This window comes from Neophocaena asiaeorientalis, unplaced genomic scaffold (genome assembly GCF_003031525.2).
Source record: "Neophocaena asiaeorientalis asiaeorientalis breed wild unplaced genomic scaffold, Neophocaena_asiaeorientalis_V1.1 scaffold1, whole genome shotgun sequence".
NCBI classification, from domain to species: Eukaryota; Metazoa; Chordata; class Mammalia; order Artiodactyla; family Phocoenidae; genus Neophocaena; species Neophocaena asiaeorientalis.
In genome coordinates, this window is record NW_020171981.1 from 1,794,096 (window position 1) to 1,817,479 (window position 23,384).

General features: G+C 43.1%; 1 protein-coding gene across 1 annotated transcript in view; it reads right to left on the reverse strand.

The window, feature by feature from the left end:
- Positions 1-23,032, reverse strand: part of WIPF2 (WAS/WASL interacting protein family member 2) — a 38,756-nt gene extending 15,724 nt beyond the window's left edge. Inside the window, exons 1-2 of the mRNA XM_024744261.1 lie at positions 22,892-23,032; positions 71-202 (exon numbers count right to left, since the gene is read on the reverse strand). Coding sequence (XP_024600029.1) covers positions 71-133 — 63 coding nt within the window. The 5' untranslated portion in view covers positions 134-202; positions 22,892-23,032. The remainder of the gene's footprint in view (positions 1-70; positions 203-22,891) is intronic.
- Between the last annotated feature and the right edge of the window lie 352 nt (positions 23,033-23,384).

Below are 23,384 nucleotides of genomic sequence, written 5' to 3' on the forward strand. Positions count from 1 at the left end.
TATGTCTCATACCAGGAAGCCCTAAGTATCCATTCAGGTCTTGAGATAGCCAGGTGGATGGACTACCTACCTGATTAGAAGTGGGAGGTGGAGGAGGACCAGGGGGTGGTGGAGGGGGAGGAGGAATTGGCATCCTTGCCCTGTTTGCAGTTGGCACTGCTCTCTTTCCTTTTTAATCTGCAGCTTTAGGTCACTCATATACCTGCAAGTGAAACAGAAATAAATTCATGAGAACAACTTTGCCATGAGACACACTGAGTACCAGGAGAACCAGAGGACTGAGCATGACACCAGAGAGAAACTAGGTACTCATCTCCTAGTCACACTGTGATCTAGTCCAGGGCTCGGTAAATCTTTTCTGTAAAAGGCCAGATAAAAAAATACTTTAGGCTTTGTAAACCACATATGGTCTCTGTCGCACATTATCCTTCTGTTTTGTTTTGACAACCTTTTAAATTAATAAACTTTATTTCTTAGAGCAGTTTTACGTTCACAACAAAACTGAGCAGAAAGTACAGAGTTCCCCTAAAACCCCTGTCCCCCACCACACACAAAGAGTCCCCCACTATCTATATCCTGCAGTGATACATTTGTCACAATTGATGAACCTACACTGACACCTCGTTATCACCCGAAATCCATAGTTTACATTAGGGTTCACTCTTGGTGTTGTACGTTCCATGGGTTTGGACAAATGTATAATGACAACTCTCCACCAATGTCGTATCATATAGAATCGTTTCACTGTCCTAAAAATCTCTTATGCTGTATCTGTTCATCTCTCCCTGCCCCCCACCCCTGAACCCCTGGCAACCACTGAGTTTGTTGGGTTTTTTTTTGGGGGGGGTACATGGGCCTCTCACTGTTGTGGCCTCTCCCGTTGCGGAGCACAAGCTCCAGACGTGCAGGCTCAGCGGCCATGGCTCACGGGCCCAGCCGCTCCGCGGCATGTGGGATCTTCCCGGACCAGTGCACGAACCCGTGTCCCCTGCATCGGAAGGCGGACTCTCAACCACTGTGCCACCAGGGAAGCCCAACCACTGAGCTTTTTAATGTCTTCATAGTTTTGCCTTTTCCAGAATGCTGTATAGTTGGAATCATACAGTACCCCTTTCTGATTGGCTTCTTTCACTTGGTAATATGCATTTAAGTTTCCTGCATGTCTTTTCATGGCTTGATAGCTCATTTCTTTTTAGCACTGAATAACATTCCACTGTCTGGATGTACCACAGTTTGTTTGCCCATTCACCTCCTAAAGGACATCTGGGATGCTTCCAAGTTTTAGCAATTATGAATAACGCTGATATAAACATCCTTGTGCAGGTTTTTGTGAGGACATAAGTTTTTGACTCATTTGGGTAAAACATCAAGGAGCATGACTGATGGATCATATGGTAAGAGTATGTTCTGTAATAAACTGCCAAAATACCTTCCGCAATGGCTGTACCAATTCACATTCTCACCAGCAATGAATGAGAGTTCCTATTGCTCCACATCCTCGCCAGCCTTCTGGATTTCGGTCATTCCAATGTGTGTAGCAGTATCCTGCTGTTTTAATTTGCAATTCCTAAATGACATATGATGTTGGAATATCTTCATATGCTGACTTGCCATCTATATATCTTCTTTTTTTGAAATTAATTAATTTATTTATTTTGGCTGCACTGAGGCACACAGGCTTAGTTGCGGCACGTGGGATCTTAATTCCCCGAACAGGGATCAAACCCGGGCCCTCTGCATTGGGAGCGCAGAGTCTTAACCACTGGACCACCAGGGAAGTCCCTATGTATCTTCTTTGGTGAGGTGCATGTTCAGGTCTTTTGCCCACTTTTTAATCGGGTTGTTTGTTTTCTCATTGTTGAGTTTTAAGAGTTCTTTGTACATTTTAGATAACAGTCCTTTATCAGATGTATCTTTTGCAAATATTTTCTCTTACTCTGTAGCTTGTGTTCTCATTCTCTTGAATTTTACATTTAAAAAATGTAAAAACCGTGGGGCTTCCCTGGTGGTACAGTGGTTGAGAGTCCGCCTGCCGATGCAGGGGACACGGGTTCGTGCCCCGGTCCAGGAAAGAAGCCAGTGTGCCTACAGCCCAAACTCCACAACAAAGCCACCGCAATGAGAAGCCCACACACTGCAACAAAGAGCAACTCCTGCTCACCACGACTAGAGTAAGCCCATGTGCAGTAACAAAGACCCAATGCAGCCAAAAATAAATGAATAAAATAAAAATAAATAAATAAACTTATTAAGGAAAGTTGTAAAAACCATTCTTAGTCATTGGGCCATACAAAACAGACCATGAACCAGATCTGACTCATGGGCCACAGTTTACTGACCCCTGGTATAGTCACATCACTGGAATCTGATAAGAGCGTAAATACCACATGAGAATTTATCCAGTTATCAGTGGCTTAATATTTAACACTCAAAAAGTATACAGCTGTCTCCTTATTACAGTCTGTAAGTGATCCTCATTTCACAAATGAGACTAAAGCCAGGGAACTTTAGTCTTCATAAGACACTGAAGTAGGGGGCAAAGATAAAACTAAAACTCAAGAACAATACCTCCCAAAAGTCACCCCAAGGAAATCCTACTTCTTGAACCCTCAAAAGTCAAAGCCAAATAATTGCAGAGGTTTGGTTCTAAACTCTTTACATGGGTGATCAAAATCTCTCCGTGAATAAAGAAGTAACCACTTAAACACTTCTCTCAATGCCCTGAGAATGATAAAAGGGCAAATATTCCAAAGGTTCTATAAAACCAAGAACCTTTGTAGGTAGTAAATTTGATCAAAAACATGACTGTTAACATCTTCAAAATCCCAACTCCTTACAGTGGAATGCCACTCTAGGCTGGCTGCCCAACAGAGCTTTTTGCTCCAATCACAAAGAACTGGACAGTACTTTGGCTAAGTGGTTCCCACAGGGAATGATGTCTGAACTCACTTCAAGGAACGAGCAGCTGACTCCCCTCTAAGGGAAATGCCTTCTCATTTCTGGTTTCAAAATTAAGTCTAGGGCTTCCCTGGTGGCGCAGTGGTTGAGAGTCTGCCTGCCGATGCAGGGGACACACTTTCTTTGCCAGGAATCTAACATACTAGGCTTGAAAAATTGATCAAAATAGTAAATCCTCATAAGCAGAACATCTATCTCGGGGCGTGGGGGGTGTTAAAGTGAAAGAAACACGTGGAGAAGAAGAAAAAACCTTTCTTCTATTAAATTTTCTGGGTTCACTATGACCATTCCACTCAAGTCCCCATAGCAGTCATAAAGCTAGCAGCCCAAGAATAAGGAAAATAGTAGTTTATTCAGAAACAAACATTTTCAACTAATTCCAGTCACCTCAGTTCCCACCTTTTCTGGGTTTCCAGTTCTACCTACTTTGGCCATTGCCACAGTTGAAATGGTCTCCCAGAATGACCCGGAAAAGAGATTCAGACAAGTCCCTAGTTCTTTCCAGATCCACAGTTGATCCAATCTACATGCTACGGAGTAAGAAATGACCTAAAGGGACAAACTTAAGTCTGACAGTTAGAGTCATTTATTAGGCAAAGCAGTAGTTCTCTAGCAAGGCAAATCTTTTTTTAAAGTCACCCACTGCAGAAGGCCACTAATACATTATGCAGTTAAAGATGCCTTCTTAAAACAGGCTCAGGGGCTTCCCTGGTGGCGCAGTGGTTGAGAGTCTGCCTGCCGATGCAGGGGACATGGGTTCATGCCCCGGTCCGGGAAGATCCCACATGCCGCGGAGCAGCTGGACCCGTGAGCCATGGCGGCTGGGCCTGCGCGTCCGGAGCCTGTGCTCCGCAACGGGAGAGGCCACAACAGTGAGAGGCCCGCGTACCACAAAGAAAAAGAAAAAAAAGAAAATCACTTTTGGGAGTTCCCTGGTGTCCTAGTGATTAGGATATTCTGGGCTTTCACTGCTGTGGCCCGGCTTCAATCCCTGATCAGGGAACTGAGATCCTGCAAGCCATGCAGCATGGCCAAAAAAAAAAAAAAAAAAAAAAAAATCACTAGCAGCACCATGGTTGACTACCAGCAGTGGCTTTCAACTTTTCTTCTGTCTCCACAAAGACTGCAGGCATGACACCCTCCTACCAGGGACACTGAGCATACAATGATACACTACAGTAGAGTATTATCACTCCCATTTTACAGGTGAGGACTCTGAAGCTCGAGGAGTGGGGTTACATGTATGCACACTAGGGAAAGAGGCAGACTGACTGAGCTAAGCGCGACCCCCCAGATCACTCAGGAGTAAACTGCAGTTAGGACTCAAACTCAGGTCTCCTGATCCCTTTCTATTTCACCAATCACCATGAAAAAAATCTCCACTGCAAGTTGGTTGGGTTTAGCAATTTTCTACTATTTTTCCTAAATGAAAACTTAACCCACTCCAAATTCCTATCTTAGGGATGGAATACAAACAGATCTCTATATTTTCCAAGAGCAAACCAATTTATATAATTTTTTTTTTTTTTGCGGTACGCGGGGCTCTCACTGTTGTGGCCTCTCCCATTGCAGAGCACAGGCTCTGTACGCGCAGGCCCAGTGGCCATGGCTCATGGGCCCAGCCGCTCCGCGGCATGTGGGATCTTCCCGGACTGGGGCACGAACCCGCGTTCCCCTGCACTGGTAGGCGGACTCTCAACCACTGCGCCACCAGGGAAGCCCAATTTATATAAATTTAAATTAACACAACTTTCCTTGCCCTGAAGATTCCCTAAAGAAGCTTTATTCAAACCAATTCAGGATCGACACTACAAGCACTAACCCAATGCAGAGGGTCTGCTTTGAGAACTGCTTTCAGTTGAGAACAAATGAAGTGGGCTTCCTTGGTGGCACAGTAGTTAAGAATCCACCTGCCAATGCAGGGGACACGGGTTCAAGCCCTGGTCCGGGAAGATCCCACATGCCGCAGAGCAACAAAGCCCGTGCGCCACAACTACTGAGCCCATGTGCCACAACTACTGAAGCCCACGCACCTAGAGCCCATACTCTGCAACAAGAGAAGCCACCACAATGAGAAGCCCGCGCACTGCAATGAAGAGTAGCCCCCGATCGCCGCAACTAGAAGCCCATGCACAGTAACGAAGACCCAACACAGCCAAAAATAAAAATAAATAAAATAAATAAATTTATTTTTTAAAAAAAGAATCTAACATTCCTGAAGTTAAACCTGAGATTAAATTAAAAAAAGGAAAAAAGAGGGTTCATCACGGAATTAAGTCTTTCCTTTCTGATCTATTAAATTAGAACTACAAACCTCACCATCTGTGTTCTTCAGAGTCCCTGATTTTCAGAAAAATTCTCATTCCCTTCTTAAGCCTTTCCACTTAAAAACCATGATAGCTTTTCACATCCTCAGGAGTCAGTTTCTCTGAAATAAAGATCAGAGAGCATTATTTCAAGTCTTCTTAATATCAAATTTATCACAGAATTCAGAGGTAAGTCTCCATAAAACTCAAGCAATGCACTTTTAAAAAGTGCTTTCTTCTATTCCTCAGAAGACAAAACCTATTTTTCTATTCAATTTCCAAATATTCGTACACTTTAGGAGCAGGAAACCTCCTGAGGACAAAGACAGAAACTACTTCCTTTTACATTTGATAAATGAAGAATCCAATTTAGTTGTTGCTTTTTATCAAATATTTTAAAAGATCTAAGAGGTATTCCAGTTACCACTACAATTTGAGGGCTTTACTCAAATGGTATTCTGCTGTTATAAAACTCAGGTTTCAATACCAAGTTATTTTTACAAAGAAAAAAATTTTTATTTTAAATCTAAATCTTAACGACATCCACTTTCATGCTGAGTGACCTCAGGTAACAGCACTCTCCTTTGATCTCAGCTTTGATTACAGAGTAAATTACAGTTTTTGTACCAAAGTACCCAACAAAATCCCACAGGGGAAAAAAAAAAACAAAAAAAACACCTGACCTTGAACATTTTTAAGTAGGCTGTCTCCCTCAGCAAAGTCTCAAGGGCCTTAGTTCTACCTTACAAGACTCAGTCATATGGATAGGAATTTGGGATGTCAACAAGAAAATTATCTCTCCTTTGTTAAATACATGTTCAATTCTTTAATATCCTATTAAACTACTTTGTAATATAAAGGAACAGAGAGACAGCTAAAAGAGACATTTCAAGATTCTCACTGAAAGACCATTTAGCTCTGTCTACTCTGTCTCCAGATAATCTAAAGAGAAGACAGTTGTGTCTTCAAAAGGAAAAGGTTCCAAATGTTCCCCCAATGCAATTCTTCTGATCCCATAGTTCAAAACAAACAAACAAACAAACAAAACACCTCTCTAACAGTATGAGAGATGGAACATAAATACTCAGCAGAAAGAGAAAAATCAGTTGCTCTAGGACAAAGAAAAGTCACATAACAGACAATGGGGTTTTTGTCTGGTGTATTTTCATACCAGGTAGATAGAGGTGGCAAGATTTTCCAAGCAAGGACGTTAAAAACTCACTGATGGGACTTCCCTGGTGGTCCAGTGGGTAAGACTCTAAGCTCCCAATCCAAGGGGCCTGGGTTCAATCCCTGGTCGGGGAACTAGATCCCATATGCATGCCGCAACTAGGAGTCCGCATGCCGCAACTCAGAAGTCCGAACGCCACAACTAAAGAAGTCCACATGACGCAACGAAGGTCCCATGTGCTGCAGCTAAGACCCGGCGCAGCCAAAATAAATATAAATAAGTAAATATTTTTTTAAAAAGGTTTTACGGATATTAAAAAAAAGAACCATTGATGAATCAGCTGTCAAGACCATCCAATAAAATAACCAACCCTAGAAACATTCCCATCAAACAAGTGCAAAATGAGCAAGCCCACTTTGCATATTTCTCAACCATGTTACTGACAGAATCAATAGCAAGAAACCAAGGGTAACTGCAACAATGAAAATAAGTAGAAAATGATTAGGTAGGTTTTTTTTGGCCACACTGTGCGGCATGCAGGATCTTAGTTCCCTGACCAGGGATCAAAGCCAGGCCCTTGGCAGTGAGAGTGCAGAGTCCTAACCACTGGACCACCAAGGAATTCCCTGAATGGGTAGGTTTTTGTTCAAACTGGATTCCAAATTCAACAGCAATCACCCCATTCTGATAAGCATTTCATTTAACAACTATTCCTTAAATAACCCTATAATGGCCCTGGTACCAGTTTAGACATTACCCTGAACTAAGAAACTTTAGAGGAACATTTCGTGTATCTGTGTCCATTTTACCCAATGAGCTCTTAAGCACAGACAGCACCGTATCCTTCTATAGTTCTTTCCTATTATTTTACAGCACAGAGTAGGGGCTCATCTGTCACTTGTTGAACTGAACCAAATTTAAAAGTAGCATTGTCTGAAAGAGCAAGCAAGCCTGAGTTGAGGGAAAAAAGCAGTGAAGGATGGATCAACGTGCCAGAAATGGAAAAGACAAGAAAAGAGGTAAGGAAGAAACACAAGGCTATATACACATGTGTAGTTCAGTGTCCCAAAAAATCTTAACTTGCTTAACTTGCTGAGTTTATTCATTCATTAATCCATCTATCATATGATAAACATTTATTGAGCACCCACTAGGTGCCAAAGCATTGTTCTATAACAATGGTTCCAAAGCGGGGTGATTTTGTCCCCCAGGAGACAGTTGGCAATGTCTGGAGATATTCTGACTGTCATGACTAGGAGGTGCTACTGGCATCTAGGAGACAGAAAACAAGGATGCTGCTAAACACTCTATAGTGCACAGGGCAACCTCCCACAACAAAGAATTTTCCCGTCCAAAAATGTCAATAATGCTGAGGTTGATAAACCCTGTTCTAGAGGCTGAACTAGACAAATTTTTACAATCTTGGGGCCTATATTCTAGAGGAAAAGATAAACAAGGAAACAAATACAGTCTCAACATTTCCATTACTGACAAAAAGAATGAAAAAAAGAGAATCATAAAGGGAGAGTGCAGGAGTAGGGTATAGTGTTCTTTTAGATGAGGAGAGGGGTGGGGGCTGGGGGCTGGCTCTCCAAAGAAGTCTCTCCATGAACAGCCAAGCCCTAGAAACATCTGGGGAAAGAGCATTCCAAAAAGAATTCACAAACATCAAAGGGAAAACCGCCTGAGATAGTAATGAGCTTGATGTGTTAGAGAACTAGTGAAAAAGCCAGAGTAACTAAACAGGGTGAGGTGAAGTGTGAGAGGAGATGAAATCTAAGGCCTCTATATAGGCCATCCTCCAAATCCAAAAGTAGTATCCTTCTCCATCCAATATGCCTATTATACCAAAGAAGTCTAAACAAACCAACAGCTTCACACCCAAAGTAAACAAGTTCCATCAGTTATCTCGTTCACTAATCTCACAGACTGTACACCTCATCTCTCGTTGGCTTGAGTACAGCTAGTGACCTAGGTACTAACTGAAAGCCTTCCAGGGTTAAAAGTCCCCTGATGGCAGTCTGCTTACCTGTCCACCTGCCCTTCAACCTTGCTCCTGAAAAGCAGTACAGTATGGGGAAGGAGGGGCTCACTACCACAGTGGCATAATGGCATCCAGTTCCTAAGTCACAGAACCCCACATGGGAGAACAGCCAGGAGCTACTGCCTACGAGCATTCACATGCCACTGCAGGAGACTAACGAAGAGCAGGAGCCAAACAGGTTCCTATAATTACGGAGGAACTGATGTCAACACTGAACTATGAACACGCCTCCACGTGTTCTAGGACAGAATACAGCAGAGAGTTTCCACTAAAGCACTTTTGGTTTCTCTAAAATACAAGGAAACAGACTAGAGTAACATTCTTGTTATTCATATTTTACCAACCTCCCCGCCCAAAAAAGCTTTATATAGTCTGAAAATAATCTACAGCCCTCGTCTCTCAATGGAAAAGGTGCTCCCTCCCCCTTGAAATTCAATTCAGTCAAACCTGGTGAAACAGATTTCTATCATATGTAGAAATGGAATTAATTAAAATTCCAAGGTTACTCCATGAAGGGAAAAAAATCACTTTTCCAACTGCACGCATATTCCATCATGGAAATTCAACTCTGCAGTAAATCTGATTGATCCAACAAGTAATTTTTTTAAAAATCACAAAGGGACTTCCCTGGTGGCGCAGTGGTTAAGAATCCGCCTGCCAATGCAGGGGACACGGGTTCGAGCCCTGGTCCGGGAAGATCCCACATGTTGCAGAGCAACTGGACCTGTGAGCCACAACTAGTGAGCCTGCGCTCTAGAGCCCACGTGCCACAACTACTGAAGCCTGCGCGCCTAGAGCCCGTGCTCCACAACAAGAGAAGCCACCGCAATGAGAAGCCCGCGCACCGCAACAGAGTGGCCCCCACTCGCCGCAAGCAGAGAAAGCCCACGCGCAGCAACAAAGACCCAACGCAACCAAAAATAAATAATAAGTAAACTAATTTTTAAAAAAATTAACACGCACACCATGATAATTTAAACTGAGAATCCTAGACTTCTGCAACTAAACCTGGATGTTTCACTCTTTACCTCAATGATTTTTCACTGTTACAAGCAGAACACAACCCTAGAAAAGGATAGAGGCAAAAGAAAGATATATAGCTATATGATGAAATCCTTTCAAATATAATTTTCCTAATAAGAGCATAAGTATACATCCCCAAATGCAGCTTTTCCCCCTAACATGACTCTTTCCTCTTGTCTCAGATTATTTTTCAAAAGCCCGAAAAACATAAACTCAGAAGCCTACATATTCATAGACGACTTGATGTGGTAAATATGAGGTGCCACAGGTTATGATTCCCAGTTACAGGGCAACCCAGCAGCCAAGTCCTCTCATCTAAAATGATCTCAAATCAATGGGAAGCCTCCTCTCGTGTGCTATAAAATAACCACATCTGTGAAAAGCTGCTTCAGTAAAAAGACGGCTGGAGATAACTAATGCAAGCGCAACTGTAAACGTAACAGCTGGGAATCGTCCTCAACAGAGATCAGGGAATGACCTCACCAAACATCCCCAGCCCCTACCACACACACCCCTCAAAGCAAAGAGAAAATCCTACTATCCTGAAAGCACTGAAGTATCGGGAAGGTGGGGGAACATATGTAGAAAATAGTCAACTGCAGTAAATCAGTAATAGTTCAAAGTGCTGTAGTGCTTCAAAACATAGCCAGTGATTCATAGTCAATGAGACAATAACACTTTATTTTTATTTTTTGGCCGTGCGGCTTGCAAGATCTCAGTTCCCCGAGCACGGACTGAACCCAGGCCATGGCAGTGAAAGCCTGGAATCCTAACCACTAAGCCACCAGGGAACTCCCGAGACAATAACACTTTAGATTTAGCACTGTTTTTGTGACTTCATTCAGCAAAACTGTTTCAATGAAACCTGTAAAATTCTACTAGAGCTGTTTTGATAGAGCTGTTCATCTTAGAATGTAAATCTATGTCAGAGCCGACATGGCTTCCTCAGGCTGCATTTTAGCTAATAACAGCAAGACTTCCAACACCTGAGTACTAGGGTACTACACTTGGCCTCTACAACATAGCTAAGACAGGTACTATTTAGCTCCTGATCGCCAAGCGACTCACAGCAACCAAGGAGCAGCAGCAAACACCTCATCTCCAGGTGTTTTACATACCAACAATAAAAGATAACAACTGTTTTTCCTTCTAAGGCCTAGGGATCTACAACACAAAAAGAAGAGAATGTGCCCTCTCATATTGTCAAAGTTAAAAACAAACTTCAGGGCTTCCCTGGTGGCGCAGTGGTTGAGAGTCCACCTGCCGATGCAGGGGACACGGGTTCATGCCTTGGTCCGGGAGGATCCCCCGTGTGCCGTGGAGCAGCTGGGCCCGTGAGCCATGGCTGCTGGGCCTGCGCGTCAATTTTCCATTTCAAATACAAAAAAATAGATTCCTGGATTTGGACAGTGAAATGATGCAGAGTAGCTCAATATTCATAACTAATATTTCCTCCCCACCCACACATCCCAGGAACCAGTGGGTTCACAAATGTTGGCTAAAAAAATGGAGTCATACAAGGCCAAAGTTATTACCATTAGCCAGCATTTAACTACAGAAGAGAGGAGTTAATCAGATGAAGGACACACATTCTAATTTAGAAATCCAGACCAAAGCTAGACAGACTAAAACGTAGTCGGAATACAAAAGCAACTTAGGATAGCAATAAATGGTTTAGAAGATCCTTCTAAAACAGAGCTTCCAAACTTGTCTGAAGGTAAGACACATCGTAGGGCATATGTTTAAAAATCAAGCACAAAAAAGATTGCTGGGCCCTAATCCAGACCTACTAAAATCAGAAATTTTGCAGGAGAGAGATCTGGGAATCTGTATTTTCAATGAGCACCTTAAGTATTCTTGGTGTTAGGGAAGTCTGGAACACAGGGTTCTAAAGGAGCATTAGCAATCAACTGCTATCTGAATGGGTTTCAGTAAGGAAAAGGTGATGAATACGTTGCTTAAACATGAATATGGGGCTTCCCTGGTGGCGCAGTAGTTGACAGTCTGCCTGCCGATGCAGGGGACACGCATTCGAGCCCCGGTCCGGGAAGATCCCACATGCCGCGGAGCGGCAGGGCCCGTGAGCCATGGCCGCTGAGCCTGCGCGTCCGGAGCCTGTGCTCCGCAATGGGAGAGTCCCGCGTACCGCAAAAAAAAAAAAAAAAAAATGAAAATGTCAGTACATTTATCACACATAAACACCATCAAAATTACAGCAAAGGGATTTTTTAAGGCATAAACTTCAAAAAAGAAAAAAAAACGGGAAAGGAGACAACAACATAAAGAGAGACGTCAACAAAATTTTGGAAGCTGGAAAGCAGATGCACTAGTGATAAATAACTTCACAGAAAGGAAAAAGCTAAATGCTCGCAGCAGTAAGAAGCAAGCAGGTTCCTACCACAGAATCTCAGAAAAGGCTCAGAAATTGGAGGCACCTAATACCTCTGGATAAAGGAGTGTAGGAGGGGCTAAAACAGAATTGGTTGAAAGTCTGTATAAGAAATAAGATTCTTCCATCCTCTCTGCCCCCTCCCCCATGATGCCTGGCAGAAGATGAGAGAAGTTGAACCAGAGGGCCTCTTGAACCAAGGGACCAGTCATAGCTAAGGGCAGCAGAGCCATAATGAAAACAGAGGGATCAAGCGAAAGTCTAACTTGTACTCAACAATGAGACCTCTTCCCCCATCCCCAGCTCTCTTCTCCCACTTGGCTCCAAAAACACCTGCTGCTGGGCTTATATTCTCCAGGCAGAAGACTGGAGCAGCCCTCTCTGAGGAAAGTGACCAGTGCCAATTCACCCTAAAATGGTGCCCACCACTTGATGAGCCAGGGCTCCACACTCAGCTTTTTAGTGCCTCATCCTTAAAAATGAACAGACACAGCCAAGAATTATCAGACATTTCAAGAAAACCTCTAACATGAAAGACAGGAATCAAAGCAAACAAAACACAATTCCTGACAACATGCAAAAATATTTATATATAAAATTCCAAAAAAATTTCCTGAAATTAAAAAAACTGATAGCAAGGACTTCCCTGGTGGTGCAGTGGTTAAGAATCCACCTGCCAATGCAAGGGACACGGGTTTGAGCCCTGGTCCGGGAAGATCCCACATGTTGTGGACCCACTAAGCCCACATGCCACAACTACTAAGCCTGCAAGCCACAAGTACTGAGCCCGCGTGCTACAACTACTGAAGCCCGTGCACCTAGAGCCCGTGCTTCACAAGAGAAGCCACCACAATGAGAAGCCCACACACCACAGCCAAGAGAAGCCCCCACTCGCCACCGCAACGAGAGAAAGCCCGCATGCAGCAACAAAGACCCAACGCAGCCAATAAATAAATAAATTTGTTTTAAATTGATAGCAAAAAAAAAATTGATAGCAAATATTAAAAATACAATAGAAGAGTTGGAAGAAAAAACTAAGGTTATCTGAAAATTGAATGAGAAAAAAAAAATTCACAAGGGAAAAAAAATTACAGGGCCATTCTAGGAGTTTCACCATCTGGATTCCCCAAAAGGGGTTCCCAGAAAGAGAGAAGAGAGAAATAATTATCAGAGAGAGAATACATTATAAAAGATGTTAATACAAGAAAACTTCCCAAGACAGATGGAAATAAGTTGCAGACTGAAAACGCCCACTGAAGGTCAGCCATGATGATTTTTTTTTTTTTTTTGGCCGCACCACCAGGCTCGTGGGATCTTAGTTCCCTGGCCAGGGATCAAACCTGGGCCCCCAGCAGTGGAAGCGTGGAGTTCTAACCACTGGACCACCAGGGAATTCCCAAGCACGATGAATTCCAATAACCATCCCAACGCACATCACTGCATTTCAGAATACCAGGGATAAAGACAAGACCCTAAATGGGACTTCCCTGGCAATCCAGTGATTAAGACTCTGCACTTCCACTGCAGTGTCTTCCAGGGGGTGCAGGTAAAGACAAGACCCTAAAATCTCTCAGAGGAAAAACAGATCCCACACAAAGAATCTAGAATCGGAATAGCATCAAACTTCACAATATGATTTTTGAAAGTTAGAAAACGACAAAGGCTTAAAATTTCCAAAGAAATATGATCCCCAACATAATATTTTATATCTAATCACACTACCAACCAGCGTGAGGGTAGAAAAGAGATGATTCAGACATGCAAGACCTCAAAAAATGCACCCCCTCCTATAGACGTTTTTTCATAAAGCCTCTGAAAGAGACTCCACTAATGTGTTCGAGTGTACTGAAAAGAGAAACTTTCATCCGAGTTTAGGGATGAATTAATGATTGACACTCAGAAAATCAAGCAAAAAAAAAAAAACAACAAAAGAAAAAAGGCAATTATTATACTTAGGGGAAAAAAGTATGAAGAAGGAAATATAGTACACAGTCAATATACTGGATGCTTTTTTTTTTTTCCTTCTTTTGATAACACTCACCTCTACTCCCTTCTGGACTCATGGGAGAGGAGGGAGGCTGGAGGTCTGGGAACTACTTTTCCTAGAATCCCCTGTCAATGAGGCTGTGGTTTAAATTCCACCGACACAACTCATTCACTCAAGATCTGGAAGATGGAAGGAAGGTAGATGCTACTACTGACCTTCCAGGAGCAATGAGCAGGTGTGTGGCCTCCAACAGATGACAGACATGTGGTCTGCAGCAGTTTTCAATATTCTGTAAATTGCTTGCTTTGGTGTTTAAGGCAGCCAAGATTATTAATGGTTGCAGTTTCTTACAATCCGCACAAGTGGCTTTCCCTGACCTATGCTCCCCTGGCCTTCCAATGATTTGGTAATCTGTGAAATCTCAAAAATGGTTGGTTTTTCTATTTGAATCCTGATATATAATACAAAATATTGATTTAATCAAGATTGTGATATATCTCTATTAGGCAGATAGCAGGAAGGGTTGAGCGTGAAAAGCAACGTAAGAATGCAAAATTCAGTGTCCACAGTAGAAATTCAATAGATAATATCTAAGAATTGAAAAACCAAGACATAACAGTGTGAGTATACTATGTAGAAACACGAAGGTAATATACATCAGGAAAAAAATACCAGAAGTATTCAAAGTGATTGAGGACAAATAAGGAGAAATGGAGCAGCTTTTTAAATTGTAAGACTTATAGTACTATATGACTCTTTAAACGATGTATTCTTACTCTATTTTTTTAATTTAATTACTAAAAATCAAAAAAAATCTAACGCCGTATAAGCAAAACCAAGCTTCAGACTGACCAAAATTTCAAAAAAATGAGGTCAGTACTGGATCTGTTACCAATGCAGTTAAAGAGAGTAGAAAATCCCAAACAAACCAAAATAACCCGTGTCTCACTCACTGTAATGGAAGCAGGCTGCCTAATGCAACCTGAATCTCTGGCACAGCCTGGGTGTAACCAAACAATGTTCACCACCCCAGAGCTCACTGCACCACAGGTCAAATATGGGAGGAACTTCCAGGCCACTATGAGAATTCGTGACCAAAATTTAACTGCAAAGGTAAGCACAAAAATAGAGGGATAAATCTTAAAATCAATTACCTTAGCCCCCTTTTTAAAAGGTCTTCTCCTCAATTTAATGCAACTAATTGAAAAACAAAAATAACCATCTGTTGTCAAAATATCTTTAGAAGTTCTAAGAAACTGTTAATGAGATTAAAAGACTGTTACCAGGTAGGCTGAAACCTAGTCACTGATGACAAAAAACAGCTCTTCTCACTCTAGGTTGGCCATCTCATAGTACTAGCCCTCGACTTCTGTGTGCCTTCCTTCATTTGCACACCCCAAATATAAAAGTAGAAAGCTTAGACACAGAACAGTCAGAAGTAAGGAAAATCAGTGATGACAGTCTCCATTAAGAAAAGGCCTGGGCTTCCCTGGTGGCGCAGTGGTTGGGAGTCTGCCTGCCAATTCAGGGGACAAGGGTTCAAGCCCTGGTCTGGGAAGATCCCACATGCCGTGGAGCAACTAAGCCCGTGTGCCACAACTACTGAGCCTGTGCTCTAGAGCCCGCGAGCCACAACTACTGAGCCCACGTGCCACAACTACTGAGGCCCGCGTGCCTAGAGCCTGTGCTCCGCAACAAGAGAAGCCACCACAATGAGAAGCCCGCACACAACAGAGTAGCCCCCGCTCGCCACAACTAGAGAAAGCCCGCATGCAGCAACGAAGACCCAACGCAGCCAAAAATAAATTAATATTTTTTTAAAAAGGCCTGAAAGAAAATTTAAGCAGATGCTCCATAAAATGTTGATCCAGACTCCACATGGAGAGAAGTGTCATGCCTCATTTCAAAGATAATATATTAAGTCCCAACTCACCACAGATAATCTTATAACAAAGCTATGACTTTCATTGAAGAGTCTCTTTCTCTCACTCTAACACCCTTAAGCCATCAGATACACATATGCTCCTTGCTCAAATGCTAGAAAAACTTGCACATTTTCATTCCTTGATCACTAGTGATGATGTGCTAAACCAAGAGTCTACTTTGAGCTATGAAAACAGGGCAAGCTGATCCAATCACACAAGAAAGGTACTAAATCAAACAGGACCACCTGGGCTTTGGGGAAGAGTACTGTGATTCCTGAACAAACGTCAATATAAAATATACAGCAGATAAAAATGTTTTCATATATTCAGTTATAATGGCCCTTGAGCTACTAATTCATTTGCATGTCCAATAAGTCGTAGGCATTATGTTAAGACATATGGCCTAGATGATGGGTATGACAAATTATATTCAGTAGTTCACAATAAGAACATCTGTGTTCTCTCTCCAGCCCCATGAGGCTTACAAAAAAAAACAGTCAATAGTCTCCAGAACTGAAGAGGTTTTCTGTTTCCTAAATAAGCAGGTCTGGCAAACTAACAATCTCATCATCCCCCATATAAAAACTGCTCCCCAACAATCTCCAAACCAGTTCTCAAGAGCCCAAAACTTTAAGTCCTAATCCAGCCACACAAGTTTAATTTGCAGGACCTAAAAGAAATCAAGATTAAAAGAATAGACTTTACCCAGGAAAGTTTTTAGAAAACACGTTCCACCATACAGGCATCATACTCCTTTATGATATTGATGGTTTCAGCATTAACACTGGTCAACTACTACATGTGGAAAGAAGTGGCAGGAAAAAATGTCTATTGTAAAGGCTGAGCTCAAAATTTACTATGCCATTTATCTTTATCTTTGGAGAGCTCACACTCTCTGAAGCCTTGCCTCCTATCTCTCTGCTTCTCACTCCCTAAGCTCCAGACACACTGGAACTTCCTTCAATTCTTCAAAATAGCCAAGCTCTTTCCCTCCTCAGGACCTTCATCTATGCCATTTCCTCCCCTCATCCTTTAGGTTTCAGCCTTAGAAGTCAATTCCTCAGGGACCTTCCCTGAGTGCCTGCCTTCCCAATGAACCAGGGTTAGGCTTCTCATTAGCTCTCTCCACAGCACTTATAGCAAGAGTAATTAATTATTTGTTTAATGGATGTTTCCCCCATTAGACCATAATCGCATGAGTGCAAGCTCTGAGTCAGTTTTGTTCACTGCTGTATCTCCAGCACCTACCACAGTGCTTGGCACACAGCAGGAGCTCAAAAATTGTCACATAAGTGAATGACAGGGCCCCAAAAAAGCAGCTTCAGCAATTCTACTTATAATTTACCCTACAGATACAGTCACACATGCAAAGGACCAAATATATATAGTTATTCACCGGAGCATAGTTTGTAACAGCAAAAGACTGGAAACATTAAATATCTACCAGTATAGGGTAGGTGCCCACTCTCTCTACTGCTCATGTGGAATGATGGTCAAAATAAGTTTCTTACAAACTGCAGATAGAATTAGCACCGTGCTACACTCGTTTAAAAAAATGCAAGAAGGGCTTCCCTGGTGGCGCAGTGGTTGAGAGTCCGCCTGCCGATGCAGGGGACACGGGTTCGTGCCCCGGTCCGGGAAGATCCCACATGCCGCGGAGCGGCTGGGCCCGTGAACCATGGCCGGTGAGCCTGCGCGTCCGGAGCCTGTGCTCAGCCACCGGAGTGGCCACAACAGTGAGAGGCCCGAGTACCGCAAAAAAAAAAAAAAAGCAAGTAATGTATGTATTTGCTTTACATGTACACAGTTATCTCTGCAAAGGATCTCAAGAAACTGATAATATTAGCTGACTCTGGAGAGACGAACTGGAATGAAGAGTAGACAAGGGTGGAGGGCAGACTATTGACTGTAAACCTTTTTTTTTACCTTTCAAATTCTGGGCCACGTGAGTGTATTATCTATTTAAAAGAATGATATTTGTCAGGACTTCCTTGGTGGTCCAGTGGCTAAGACTCCACGCTCCTAATGCAGGGGACCCAGGTTCAATCCCTGGTCAGGGAACTAGATCCAACATGCATGCCGCAACCAACAGTTCGAATGCCGCAACTAAAGAGCCCACACGCAGCAACGAAGATCCCGTGTGCTGCAACGAAGACCTGGCGCAGCCAAATAAATAAGTAAAGTATTTTTTTAAAATAATATTTGTTAAAGACAGTCCTGTCCTTATAAGACAGTGATAGCTAGAGTTTAAATTAATCTCATACCTGGATATTTGATGACAAACACCCTGCCTACATCTGAGCACAGGGAAGGTAGAAGGGGAAAGAAGGAAAACTCACTATCTACAAATCTTAGACAGCGTGTCCCATAGTAGACTGTACCACTTTAGAAAATGCCTTTTTTTCTTTTTTAAACAACCAGTTGTTCCAATCTGGACTTATGGAGAATGTTTCACAGTCAGAGGGATTATTGGGAGGAAAAAAAAAGGGATTATTGGATTCAGCATTTCTATAAGCACAGAAAGCACAGAAAGATGAATCTGTACTGAAGAATTATCATAAATACCAACTAAAAACAAATTACTTTCACTCAGGGGCCTCAGTCTAAATGGACTTAATATGAATCCATGAAGTTTAAGAAACTAAAAATTTTTTGAAAACCAATAATTAAAATGGGGAGGACATCTACACACGTTCCTTGGATATACAGATGTGCCAAATTTCCAAGACACTCTTCAGGAAAGAAAGACCTGAGACTAGGCTGAACACAACTCCAATAATCATATTTGTTGCCACAATCAAAGCCCTGGACCAGAGTCAAAACCTTTGGATCTGAACCTGCATATCAGGAACAGAATACTCTGGACTAACGATGGCAAGAGAAAGGTGAATCCAAGGCCACCAAGAAGAGGATTTGTTTTGGGGTTATCTCCAATGTTACAAGGGCCACTGTCACACACTGCAAGAAATGATCTTCATAATCCATTCCAAGACCTAATGGAGACACAGTTATCTTCAAATAATTATCCCCTGAAAAACAAAAGGGTAGGGACTTCCCTGGTGGCGCAGTGGCTAAGACTCCGTGCTCCCAATACAGGGGGCCCGAGTTCGATCCCTGGCCAGGGAACTAGATCCCACATGCCGTGGAGCAACTAATAGTTCGCATGCCACAACTAAGGAGCCCACATGCAGCAACTAAGACCCGGAAAAACCAAATAAATAAATAAATATTTTTTAAAAAGGGGGTATTCACTAAGTAGAACACACTGAAAAGGACATTTACTAAGTAGCATTAAGTACTTAGTGTAGGGCTTCTCTGGTGGCGCAGTGGTTGAGAATCTGCCTGCTAATGCAGGGGACATGGGTTCGAGCCCTGGTCTGGAAGGATCCCACATGCTGCGGAGCAACTGGGCCCGTGAGCCATGGCCGCTGAGCCTGCACGTCTGGAGCCTGTGCTCCGCAACAAGAGGGGCCGCGATAGTGAGAGGCCCGTGCACCGCAATGAAGAGTGGCCCCCACTTGCCACAACTGGAGAGAGCCCTCGCACAGAAACGAAGACCCAACAGAGCAAAAATAAATAAATTAATAAACTCCTACCCCCAACATCTTCAAAAAATAAATAAATAAAGTATTCAGTGTAGTCATACTAATTTTGCCAAGCCTAAATGGCAAGTTAGAAGCCAATTCCTGGCTCCCCTATTTGATAACCCATTTGCCTCCACAGGCATGGTAAGCCGAAATATTAAGAGATCTAAGACTGACACAGACATTAGCAAATGTATCACCTTCTTTCCCTACTAACATTGTTTTTCTCAATAAAGTTCTATTCAGCATTTTAAAATACCCCTCGATAATAATACCAAGAAGTGCCTGTGAGTTTAGCCTGTGGCTCCCCAGGCTCAAAGGCTTGGGAGTGAGAGCGGGGCGAAAAAAAGAGTGGGAAACGCTCTTTCTCTCTTCCTCAATGCCTTGGACTTTCAAAGCTAGGCAAAGGCAATGATTCTGCATTTAATCACCAGATGAATAAGCAACAGATTTGAATTTAGGAGAAACATAAAGGCATGTAAGAACATTCAGTAAAGAGTACCGCCTCCATTTCCTTGCAGAGCAGCTCTCAGGATCTGCCAATGAACCTCACTCTGACATGAAACACCCCATCCACTCTAATCCGGGCCACATCCCTCCAGAGACAGTCAACCGGAACTCTGCCAACTTCTGCTCGGGAGCTGTGTAAAGAACAGTAGCAACAAGAGCCTACTTTGAGAAGGAGATCAACAATCACACTCAGGAAGAAAAGAAGTTATTTGGCAAAGGGAAGCATGTTGCCAAAATGTTAGTCACAGCTTCAAGGTCCTGGTTTGTGTTTCTGCAACTATTCTTTGCTTTGACAGAGTCCATTCTCTGGCCCAGCAAACCCAGCTCAGCTTCTGTCCACCCTCCCCATTTGAAGCAGTCAAAAATCCTTTCAATTTGGTGGTATCAAACTGTGACACAGACAAGATGTCCACCAGAGACTGAAAAGGAGGAAAAAAATGTGCAATTTGCCATTTTCCACTTCGGACTGGCTCCAGTAGAGCAATGGAAACACATGACAGGATAGGAAAAATGGAAAACCATTATGTGAAAGAAGCAGGCTATACCAAAAGTCTGCCCAGAGCTCTGAGCCTCCACAACTTATTTCAATACCTTAAAAACAAACCAAAAAGACACACTGTAGGTTGAAATGACAGCAAAATATTAAGCACGTTTTTACCCCCAAATAAGTGTACAGATGGGTTACATCCTGATAAACCTATTGTAAGTTGAAAATACTGTTAATTCGAAAAGACATTTAATACGCCTAACCTACTGAACGTCATAGCTTAGCCTAGCCTACCTTAAATGCGCTCAGAACACTTACATTAGCCTAGAGTAGGGCAAAATCATCTAACACAAAGCCTATTTTATAATAAAGTGTTGAATATCTCACGTCATTTACTGAATACTGTACTGAAACTGAAAGACAGAATGGTTGTATGGGCACAGAAAGGTTGTAAGTGTATCAGTTGGTGTGGCTGACTGGGAGCTGCAGCTGTCTGCCTCTGCCCAGCATCACAAGAGAGTATGGTGCCAAATCAGGGAAAGATCAAAATTAAAAATTAGAAGTACAGCTTCCACTGAATGCATATCACTCACACACCATTATGAAGTTGAAAAATCTTTAATGGAACCACGGTAAGTCAGGGACCACCTGTATACACTTCATACCTGCAGTTCTTCCTGGGGCTGGGTTGCTGAAACAGCCTGAATCAGCAGGCCCACGGTTTTCAAAATTACTTCAAAACAATAAGAACACAGGTTCAAGTCCACCAGGTTACTCTCCCCATCAAAGAGCCCAAGAAGTCAAGAAAGAACATCTGACAATTTTCTCTTCAAAAGAAATAGGACTTGTGCTTTCCCTTCTTAAAAGCCATCAGTAAAACCAGAAAACTTACAGTTCTCAACACCTTCCACTTTCCTCTGCATTTCACCTTTGTGCTGACATCACCTAACTAATCAGTACCAACTAAGGTAAACACTACTCTGATATCAAGTGTGAGTTAGAATCTGCCCCTTCTTAAGCAAATCCACATCAGACTTCAGAAACGCCAAGACCTTCAGGAACACTTCTAAGCTAAACAAATTCACCTAAGGGCAAAGTTTATAGAGTATTATGCCCAAAGAAAACGCTAGAACAGTCAAGATGCTAAAGGATTAAGAATAAAGAAGCTAAAATTGTCCACAAACACACTGCTTCCCCAACAACTGGCAAAAAGGGCCAAAGTGACTGGACCAAAGCAAAAGGCTCAACTGTCTACAACACTATTTTCCAGTGAATTCTCAAAGACAATAAAATAGAAATAAAATACTGCATTCTTCCACATTCTCCATCAACTAACCTTATTTATTCCCAATTCTAACTTCCCCATCTCGGTCTTGATGGCAGCCAATACAATGTAACACAACAACATGAAATTTTTGGCTACTAAAAGTTGACAGAGAAAAGTTTAAAAATTGGACATGTATCAAATCAAAACCAACTCTTCCCTGGCATAAAAAAAAAAAAATGTGCAAGGCTGAGAGGAAGAAACTGGGAAAGACATGTCTTCTAAATATCAATATCTCAATCCAATTTTCAGGGATCACTTCTTTGCAACCACTTTAAAGATCCCATTTGGTTAACACAATCTTTTAGAAGCAGAGAGGGATCAAACCTACATTTCCAAGAGAAAAAAATGAGACAGTTTAATGATTTGCCTCAAAGTTACTTAGTAAATCCTTAGGAGTCCTTGTTCCCTGAGGTTCTGTTCTGGTTTGTAAAAGGAGAAAAAAAGTCACCCAAAACATACCATAAGTCATTCAGAAACAAACATAGGGCAAAAATAACACGATGAAAAGGGAGGTGGATCCTGGAGGTGCCCAGAACTAGACTTCACATCAGTCCAACCCGAACCTTCAATTGCAGGTTCCTCCCATGCGAACCCCAACGTTTCTCAATCCAACCTTTAACTCAAATCTGATTCCTTCTCAACTAATATTCTCTAGATTCCCTCTAGAGTAAGCAATTTCCTCAGTTATCCCTTCAACCATTGGTTTTCACTCATCAACTCCCAAAATGTCACGGCGACCTCCTCACCCGGAGCATCCTGTTAATTACCTGTTCCCAACAGGTCCTCCCTCCCCATCTCCCTTTTTGCGCACGGTTACCTCGTTCCTCACCCTGAGTCGCCGTCTTACTCACCTTACCCAACCCTTCAGGATCCCTTATTTCCCGTCTCTCAATAACCTTCCTCACCTTTTCACAGTCGGCGCTCGCCCCACACCAATTCCCGACCACTCCTCCCTACTTAGATTCCCCACGCCCCCTCTTCTCCAGGTTCTTCAGGCCCAGCCCCCACTCGCCCTCCCCTCAGGTCCCGCCCCCAGGACCCCTCTCTCCCACAGGCCCCTCCTCCAAAGTCCCCCTCTCTCTTCAAGCCCCGCCCAATCGCCCCTCCCCCGGCTCTCCCTCCCATTCAGGTCCTCAGGTCATTTCAGCGACGGACCCACCCCCCCCGGCCTCTTCCCGACCTGGGCACAGCGGCTACGGGAGCGAATCCTCCGCCACCTCCGCTCCGGCTCCGTCTCGTCCTGCTCGCCCCCCGGCAAGCTCCCTTTCTCGCCGCCGCCGCCCCTTTTGCCAACCCGGAAATGGATCTGCTCCCACCGTCCCCAGCGTCCGCGAACAAAATGGAGGAGGGGGAAAAGGAGGAGGGAGCAGAGCGCGAAGAGAAGCTACACGCATGCGCCCCTGGAAAGCCCGCCCCCTGCCAGGGCACGTAAAGGCGGAAGTGGGCGGGTGGCCGCCATCTGGAGAAGGTCGCAGGAATTTGGTTTAGCAGCTAAAAGCTGGGATCGCAACTTTGGCTGCGATTAGAATCACCTGGTAAGACTTGACTAAATAGTGATACCTGAGTTCCATCCCCAGAGATTCTGATTTAATTGGTCTTGTGTATGGCTAGGCATCGGAACTTTTAAAATTGCGAAAGTGATTCTAACATGTTGCGGAGGTGGAGAAGAATCA